Source organism: Camellia sinensis, chromosome 4 (assembly GCF_055761805.1).
Source record: "Camellia sinensis isolate YWXY chromosome 4, ASM5576180v1, whole genome shotgun sequence".
Classification (NCBI taxonomy): domain Eukaryota; kingdom Viridiplantae; phylum Streptophyta; class Magnoliopsida; order Ericales; family Theaceae; genus Camellia; species Camellia sinensis.
The window spans coordinates 116,942,145-116,952,368 of NC_138964.1; the positions used below are offsets into that span (position 1 = coordinate 116,942,145).

Genomic DNA, 10,224 nt, shown 5'->3' on the forward strand with positions numbered 1-10,224 from the left:
GAACACCTGACTTATCTGTGCCCCTAGTTTTATTGCTTTGTCTTCTTTTTTCAAGTTTTTATGATGTAAAAGCAACTTTTGTCTAATCAAAGAACTGGAGAATGTACTTGTGTTGAAATCGATGTAATTAAAGTTGTGAGCACTAATTTTTTTTTTCTTTTTGGATCTAAAATGGTCCGTGTTGTAATAAGTAAAAATTTTGAGAAAAATCAACTTTTATTAAAACTTTTCAAAACAATTTTAAGAAATGGTCACTACCTGACACACACGGAATCAACCCTTAAGATGTACAACCCCAAATTAGAAGATCATACTTCTCACGACTGCATTCACCATCACTACTTTCACTACTTTATCTTGCAATTGACCTTTCTGCCAAATGGAGATAACCCAACCAGATGATGGAAAAAGGTGGCCCGATCAAACAGATGAATAGGACAGTTGAGTCGGAGATGGTTATGGCTAAAGTTCAAGATGAAGTTGTCTACGTATCCCAAAGTTGAGAATAAGGCCTTACGTAGTTCGGTTCAGGTTCGCTCGACTATTAACTCTCTCCTTTTGCGCTCTAACTTTTGCCAAAGCCACCCTTTCGGGTTTTTAACCTTGTGAGCTCAGTTTTTCTTTATTACTAATTTTTCATGATCTAACTTTTGCGTAGGTTGTGCTTTCGGGTTTTTGGTCTAGCGAGCCTCTCAGGGGTAGTATTTCTTCAACTCCATATTGATCGGATGTGAAAACTCTAAACCATCTAGATCCATTAGAATAATTGCACTCCCCAACCAGATAGATTTGATGATGTAAGGACTAGTCCAATTGGGTCGAAACTTGCCCCTAAGATCATGGATGGGGGTTCGGTTGTCTTTTAGTACCATATCTCCTTCTTTGAGATTCCCAGACTTAACTTTTTTGTTAAAAGCCCTAGCAATTCTCCGCTGATACCCTTTGATGTGATATAATGCCTTCAACCTGCTCTCATCAAACAACATCAATTCTTCATGCCTACTCTGCTACCAATCCGCCTCCATTATTTGACGCTCAGCCATAATTCGTAGTGACGGTACTTCAATTTCAATTGGCAGAATAGCTTCCATTCCATATACTAGTGAATAGGAGGTAGCCCCTGTGGATGTCCGAATTGACGTTCCGTAACCCCAAAGTGCAAATGGCAGTTTATTCAGCCAATCCTTGTAGGTCACTACCATCTTTCATAGGATGTTCTAGACATTCTTGTTAGCGGCCTCAACAGCTTCGTTGGTCTATGGTTTATATGTTGATGACTTGTTGTAGCTTGTTTTTCATGCTCCTCTCGGATACGATTAGCCCTACAGTACGGACTCCCGTGGTTTCGAATCTGTTTTCACAAGTGCAATGTGAAATAGATAAACACAACTGAGTCCAAATTCGGCAAATCTTTTAGAAAATCAATTTTGAATAAAAAATGCCAAAAATGGACCTCCCTATTTCTGCCAAAATGCTTTGTTTACCAAATATTGGAGCCCAGGTTGGCCTAATGAGGCCCAGCCGGGCCCAAAAAGATTCGACTATGCCCTATTTTCTTGCAAAAAATTGTTTTTATGCTCTGGGGTGAAAACAATGCAGACAGAGCAGCTTTAAACTATGTTTGTCCCTTCTGCTCTTCTCTATCATGAAACTCAAGAGAAGAGTGAAACTGGTTCCAAAACCACCAATAGACATAAGTTGATTACTTGATGGTTTTGAACACGGCGACAAAAAAAAAAAAAAAAAAAAAATCAATGAATGCAATGAGACACACTACCCCTCCATCCTATCATGAGGTTAGTTCAAAGAGGGAAGTAGACACACCTCAAGAATCATCAAACATCATAGATTAATATGTGATGACTCTTGACGCGATGGACTTGGTCTAACGTCCAACTGAATCCAACCAATTTTATTAATCTTTTTTATGTCGGTTGAATTGATTTTAATTCAATTTTATTAGCTTTTTTCTACTTACCTTTCCATTGCTTAATCAGTTAGTCCAAAAGTGAGAATTAAGTCTACTAAAAGGAGGGAAATGTCAAACGAGAAGTTGTTTTGGGCATGAAAGAGGTGTAATGCCTTAGTAATGAACCTTCGACGAGATTAAACCATTAAGCATGAAGGGTCTCTTTCTCAAGCTTAAACAACACTCACTTCAAACGACTCTCAAACAAAGAAAACCAAAAAAGTGGGGAGGGTGCATAAATGATTATGTGAAGTTGATTATTGCAAACAATAGGACTCTTTACATGGAAGAAAGCTATCAACTCGAATGACTCGATGTCTAAGGCCTAAACAACCAAAGCCATGAAGACTTGTGAAGCCCCTGAAAAATGTATTCATTTTAAAGACCCTAATGTTTGAATTATTTTCTTAAAGCCCCTCGGTTACTTGAATTATTTCTAATCTTATGGGTTAGCATTTTTTTTTTCTTCCTTTTCATCAAAACAGGAATATCCTAGCCAAATTAGGTTCCTTAGCCTAATTTAATTAAATTCTACGTAAGTAAGGTTCCAATACATGAATTTAAATCAAAGCCCTTACTTCTTTATTTAAATTCAAAATTTACTTCAAAAACTAGTACATGTACCCTTATAATATAAGTACCATCAATCAATTGAAATATATATATATATATATACATTGAGGAATGGGCCCCTAGTACCTAAATTGATTAAAAAAATAGCCCCATCACCCTTCCCAATGGCCGGCCACCCTAGGGAGAAGTGAGAAGCCAATTTTCAAGATTTATGATCATGGTATTCTAGAAAACCCAAAACGTAGTACCCTAGACCTAGGATGTTGTTTCCAATACTAGTTTCATTTCAACTAGGAATCAACTAGATGTTGCCTAATCCTATGATTAAGCTCCCTAATCACTCCTATCCCATTAGACTCTAAGCAAATCCTAACCTTTCCTTCCATTTCCAACTAGTGGGCTTTTATGTCCTTTTTCACCAAAATTTGCCTATAAATACCACTATCCCCTAGATTGGCAAGCACAAATAGCACACTCACACACACACATTTGGCTAGAGGAGAGGAAGGAGAGCAAGAGAGGAGTCTTGAGAGGAAGAAGAGCAAGAAAGAAGTCTTGGGAGGGAGAGGAAGGAAGAAAAGAGCCATCTTGTTCAAAGCTTAGCAAGTAAGCCACAACACAACCTTCTCTTTCATTTTCCTTTTTCAAATGCATGTTCTTAAGGGTTCTAAATAATTTAGAAGTGTTATTGATGAGTTACTTGTGTTAAAAATGCTAAGAGTTGAGCATTGATATTACCTCTCTTGTATTTTCCCCCATTTCGGCACAAAACCATCTTTTTTCATACCAATCTCTCAAACTTTCCAAAGGCACACTTTCAAGCAAATTTTCTGAGTTTAATATATGTTATTTAGCATGTTTTCATCATAAAAGAAATGAAAATTTTCCCTTAGTGGACCCCTTTTCTCATAAATCGTCTTGTTTTGGGCATTGTACCTTAGAATCTGTTTTCGCAGCCCAATTTCAAAAGTTCTAGAAAAATGTATAAAATTATTCTGGACCTCTATTTTATGTCAAAATCTTCCTTAAGGAGTTATCTTTCAACTAAAATTGGTTTCATAGAAAAACAGTGAGCGGTTTGCAAGAAAATCAAATTTTCGTAATGATCAACAAATCTGGACAGCGCTGGAATGTTTTCTAAATAACTTAAAATCTAGAAAAGCTATCCCATTTCCGAAATATGTTCTAGAAACTAGATCAAATTCTCTACGAGCAAAAGGAAGGCCAAGTCCGGTAAAGAACCAAAAATAGTCCTTTCATTCTAATCCTTAGGTGATATTGAATCTGGAAAATCCTGTTGTGTTTGATGTCTTATGCCCTTGTGTTCATGAAAACGTTTATTAGCTTATGATCATATCTTGGCATGATATTGTATGTGTTATGGTTATGTTCTTCATCTTGTTCGTCTTATTGATGCATGCTTGTGTGGATATTATTATCTTGTTAAGTTGTCTAACCTTGATGCAAAACATTTAACACAACGAAAAACTTAATTGGGATGGTATTGGGTTTTCGATCACTTGAGTAATGAAAAGATGGTAATGTGTCGTGTATGGATTGTTGGGATTCATTCCCTATTTGGAACTTTAAGTCTTGTGCAAGTGGTTTTCGGAACCCTTGAACGGAGCGGTTGTATTCGGACCCTAGGTGGTTTGGTGTGAGGAGGGATTCGGGCAAGCCCCTATTTTACCATCTCTTTTGAGGCCCTGCGGTTGGCGCTATGCGGTACATAACCGTTGGTAAGCATCCGAGGTTAGTTCTGCAACAAAGCAACAAAAGAGGGGGCATACCGAATAATCCGCGTCCAATTCTTGTGGTTGGGAGGACGAAATTTCTTTGAGAGATTTCTAGTTTACTAACATCTAAGTTAACCCTTTATTTATTTGAGTATCATTCTTTACAACTTGATGTTATAATTGTGATTGTGTATTGGATTGGGGAAAAAGGGATGGGGTGTGAGTGTGTTTACTGGGCATTCAAAGGTCACGACGTATCATGCAAGGTGACGAAGAGAAACTTATAGCTAGAGACCACGAGCCTGAAACCTTCGAAGACTTTTGGCTTTCTTAGGAAAGTTAGAAATTTCTTTTTGATATTTTGTAAGACTCAAGCGAAGATTTAAACTTTCTTTTGGGATGTAATGTAATAGAACAAGCTTTTGAATTAAGTATATTCGTGGTTGTTATGTATTTATATTCTACGTATATGTATGAACCTTATCGTTGCTTATGAGACCTTGTGTCAATACCTTTTAAGATCTGTCAAAAGGGTAGTGCGCTGCCTAAGAAAGCCGGACTTAGAAGGGAGGCTAACTTGACTCCTCCGGCGATCTGGGATCTTACTTGGTTATTGACCACAGGGCTCATTAGTGACTCTCCCTTGACTGCAACCAATAGTATAGAATCGGGGCATTAGAACTTGGTATCAGAGCCTAGGTTCAACCCTTAACCCTCGCAACCCTATGTGCGACTCTAGAAGCCCTTACCCCTTTATTTTATTTTATTCTATCACGCTATTATATTTAAAGAAGATTAACTAATAAAAATCTTTTCTACCTTAGGATGTCATCGGGGGACTGCCCTGGACGCGGCGTCAGTCTCGACTCGTGGGGTACTTTCCGTATGCAAGGAAGGTGGGCCATGTCTATTAGCCCCTGCTTTAGCCATAGGCGCTGTACAAGTGCCGCCGAGGAAATGATTAGAACCGAGATACGCAAGGTGGAAATGGAGTACTCCCGCTATACGAGGGAGCAGAAGAGGTCTCTGGTGCGGCGCTGCCTACAATTCTTGAGCCGGGTAACGAAGAAGGCGATCCGAATGGAGCAAGATGATCAGAGGATGGACTCCATGATACACCGAGCTTTGACCACCAGAGCATACCACCGACCACCGACTCTGGCTGAAAGTCACGCATCTTATTATCAGGGGCCAGGCAACAATCAACCAATGAATATGGAGCAGCCACCAGAACAGCAAGGAGCAAACCCAGCCTACCTTATAGAGGTGTCGTCTGAACACAATCCCCCCTCACTAATGTACACCCCCCGCTCTCCGGACCAAGCCACTAACTTCGCTGATGAAGACCCAGAAGAAGACTTTGATTGGTCGGGAAACTAGACTTTTGTAAGATCCGCTGATGGGGATCCTTAGAATAAGATAGCCTGATCTTTGTAATGCGTAGATGCTCTTTGAATGTAACTCCGATATAGGAGCCCTTTTGTAATGATGCCTATTATAATATATGAATGATATGTTGATCTATGTTATTTACTTGCTTTAGTACACCATAAGGAAACTGAACCTTTGTTTCAAATCTAAGTAGCAAGATTTTCTAAGGCTGGAAACCAACTCACCACGTGCCATGAACAGAATGGTGGACACGCGAGCTAATGGCTATACCGAAACCAGCAACAATGTACGAAACCGTCCCAGAAATCAACACGGACCCGTCCTCGCAGGGGCTGACATCGCCAATAACCTAGGTCATCAAATTTTGGAGGAACTAGGGCAATTAAGGAACAATCGGCAGAATGAGAGGACTCGACTCTTTTTTGAGTTTCGGAAGCAGAGGCCCCTAAAGTTCACAGGTGTACTGGACCCAAAGTTAGCTGAAAATTGGCTTCAGCAGATAGAGAAAATGCTAGACACTATGGGCATAACTGAGGCCGCTGATAGAATAGCTTTGGCAGTGTTCGAGCTTGATGATAAGGCTGACCATTCGTGAGAGTTAATCAATAATACTCGTGACGTAGCGAGCCTATCATGGAACCAGTTCAGGGAACTATTCCTAAATAAATATTTCCCAAGTACGATCCGCTGAGAATGAGTCAAGGAATTCCAAAACTTGGAACAAGGAAATATAACCGTGACCCAGTATGCTACAAAATTTGAAGAGCTAGCCCACTATGCAACTAGATATCTAGCAAATGATGAAGAGAGAGCAAGGATGTTTGAGTGGGGATTAAACCTTACGATCAGGGGAAGAGTTCCTTCGCAACAACTCCCCTCATATGCAGAGGTGCTGGAAACGACATTAGAGTATGAAAGGGAAGTAACCGACGCTAGAAAGGCTTGGAACAAGAGGAGAGGGAGTCAGACGTCTGTTGGACCTCAGAGGAATCAGAAAGGAAACATGACCTCGAAGTCCTACACCAGACCATAACCACAACAGCAACGATAGCAACAGATCCAGAGAGGAGGCTATCAACAAAGGCCGACGGGACAAATCCAGTGCTTTCATTGCCAATAATTAGGGCACAAAAAGAGAGAATGCCCCCAACTCCCTCCATCTGGATACCAAGGAGGAGGTTCCGGAGCAAATGCCTAGGCATTAGGTGGGCAGAAGCCTTGGACGAACAAGACAGGATCTACCGGGCAGTAGCACCAGAAGAGTGGGGGAACTTAGAATGCCAAGACCAGTGGCAACCAGAAGGCAACCGGCAGAATCTTTGCCTTGCATGAGGAAGAAGCGGACCCGTCTATAATTGAGGGTAATTTAGTACTATACAATTCTTGGGTGCATGTTTCATTTGATACTAGTGCATCACATTCTTTTATATCTTCTGCTTGTGCTAAGTCATTAGAACTTGTATGTGAACCTTTAGAAATTGTCTTAAGTGTAATGTCACCTATGGGAGGATACGTTCGGGTAGGATTGATCAGTAAGGATTGTAAGATAGGAATGTCAGACCTACGCTTAACTTGTAACCTTCGTGTCATGGAAATGTCAGACTTCGATATCAGTTTGGGCATGGACTGGTTGTCTGCCCACCGAGCGGTGATCGACTGTCGTCAGAGGAAAGTGGTAGCTCACACGCAAGATGGAACACGTTTCCAGTTTAAGGGGGATAGACAAGACCCCATGGCTTCAACGAAACATCGGACGTAGTGGCATGATCAACTTGCAGGTAGGATAACAAGTCTGATTGTAAATGAGAAGGGCCAAGGAGAAATAGAACTTCCACGCGTAGTATGTGTAGACGCGCCCGCGTGGGGCCCTGCTACAGTTCGGACTCGATTTGTCTCGCGGTTCTTAATCTTGAACCAAAGAGTCCAAATCTGGCAAATCATTTTGAGAAAACAGATTTTAGGAAAGAAGTGCCAAACATGGACTGCTTTGGCAGATACAGAGTCGCCACCTTAATATTATTTTATGGGGGAATTTAGGAAACCCTGACTCGGTGCCGAAGGCCACATGTCCGTCATCACCGGAGTTGTCTCGGCTCGGGAGCTTAGGTACGATCGGGGAAGGTCAACTATGAGCACCCCCTTTCGCCCGGTCCGAAGACCGGCCTCTACTAACCACGATATCCGATTTTGAAAACGTTATGTGTTCTTAAACCAATTATTAGCCTAGCGTTACTATGTTATGCGCGCAGCAAACAAGTATAGACTAGATTGCCTAATTTGGAAATAAGCATTGCATATCCGTTTGTCTTAAAAAAGAGTACTTTGGAATTTGCTACTCGCAAGTAGGCTAAAATACGGATTTCAACGAGTTTTTCCAACTCAAACAATCCAACCTCCACCCACGGGCATTCAAACAGTTTATCTCATATAAGCACTTAGCCACATGATAAGCATGCCGTCATGGTAGCATTCACACGCATGCGATATGCTAAAACATTTTAAAATACTTACATAGTACTCCATGCCAAAACAAAGAACTTGTTAGCAGACATGCATGATCCAAGTCCATGTTAAGTGCCTAATGCATCGCATACAACATGTTACTAGAATAGGCTCGGCTAACCTACACATGGCATGTGAAATGCGATTAATTGATGCACGTATTCAATTTGGGTTCGAAATACAAATGCAGTTAGAATGATGTACCGAGCCCGGTGCATGTAAAACAAATGGATGAATGCACGCATGCATAGCATAAGGTATGCTAATTTAAACGTGCCCTAATCTACCATCAAAGCAGGTAAATAAAAGGGAAGAAAGAAGTGGGGATTGGAAGACATACACACACTCACCCACACTTATTACAGATTTGCCCTCGCGCGTAGGGACCAAATAAATATTACAAATTAATTAACTACGCAAGCTAATTAAATATTACAAATTGCCTAATTAATTAATAAACTAATTAAACTAGGAAAAGCAGTAAACCGCCTCCGGAGGAGGGCCAGATGCAGCGCGTGCTCGGGTCTTGCTCGGAAGTGCACCGCCATGCATAGTCTGCCTCTGTTTTCCCTGCTCTGCCTCTCTGAAGACTGCCAAAGTCTCAGGGATGTTTCTCTGGATACCGGAAGACATCACCGGCCGAGTGGGATTACCACCGGCAGCGATATATAGCTACCGGCCATTGGTGAAGCTATCGGCAGAGATAGGAGTGCCGGTCGGCACTTGGAACTGCCGGTCGGCAGAGTGTTCCTGCAAAACATGCAACTCACAGCAGCAGAGGACAGAACTTGCATGGCAATACAATTCAAGGCATATATGCACCAATCATGTCCCTTATCATATTTGTGACTCAAAAGGGCATGTGTCTCGATTCTCGGACCGCCAATCACGTATTTCCATGCATGACGGCCCAAAGGATCAAGTGTGCAACTTTCATGTCAAATGAAATGCAAACCAAACAAACAAACCAAAGCCCAATTCCTATCACCATGTCAAGGAATAAGGCATGCATGCAAGATGCAATGCAACCTAGGCATACAAGCTAAGGATGCAATATGGCATGGCAAGGCACTTATGCAAGCGTGCAAGCAAACATGAGGCAATGCAAACGGATGAAAAAGATGGACTTACACATGAATTAGGCAACTCTAAATAGGCCTAAAACAGTAGCCATAGTGCTATAATGAGGGACCAAATACACATGCATACATACACATGATCAAAGGCCAACACTTAGGCACCAATGGGACAACTTTCAAACACACTTGAAAGAAGGATATCATGGACAATTAGCATGCAACATAAGCTCTGAAAATCATGTTAAAACATGGTGCCAAATCAAGCGACAAATCAAGCTAAACATGCAACAAATGGCCCAAGTACTTGAAGCAAGTCAAAAGGGCTTGAACCATGACCAAGCCAACCAAGCGTCACAAGGCTAAGGAGACTTAAAATAGGTTCAAGGCAGACCTAGACCATGCAAAGGGGACCCCCTAGATGGCATCTAAGTGGCTCAAATTCAAAGCATGCACAATGGCCAAAACATGGAACATGCTACACAAGCTTCCAAAGCTTCAAAGAGGTGTCCAAAGCAAACATACAAGCATGCTATAAGGTCTGAAATCATGCTAAAAATGATGCCAAATCATTAGAATAAAGCAAATAGTACATGCTACAAACTCACACACTTGAGGCCAACAAGCCGGAATGCAAAGGAGCTATACTAAGCATGCCAAATCCGACCCAAACAACTATGGACAGACCTAAAACATGGCAAACTATGCACAAAAGCTTCACAAGACTAAGCCCAAAACATGCTTGAACAAAGGCTAACAACCTAAGGCATATTAAGGCAATAACATGGCATTACATGGTAGGTATGCTAAGCATGCATGGTGTACCAAAACCAACGAAAAAAAGAGGCATATTATGACATAATAAGCACAAAAAACAGCCAAGGCATGATCAACATGAAGCTTAGCTAGGTGCTCCCTCAAGAGGCCAAAAAGGGTCCGTTTCAAGGACAACAAGGAGAGGGGGTGGCCCTCCCCT

General features: G+C 41.3%; 1 protein-coding gene across 1 annotated transcript; it reads right to left on the minus strand.

The window, feature by feature from the left end:
- Nucleotides 1-692: 692 nt before the first annotated feature.
- LOC145823996 (uncharacterized) lies at nucleotides 693-1,202 on the minus strand. The gene is made up of 2 exons (XM_082923580.1): nucleotides 1,012-1,202; nucleotides 693-966 (listed from the first exon to the last, which is right to left on the minus strand). Exons 1-2 carry the CDS (start codon nucleotides 1,200-1,202, stop codon nucleotides 693-695), a joined length of 465 nt encoding a protein of 154 aa, XP_082779706.1.
- Between the last annotated feature and the right edge of the window lie 9,022 nt (nucleotides 1,203-10,224).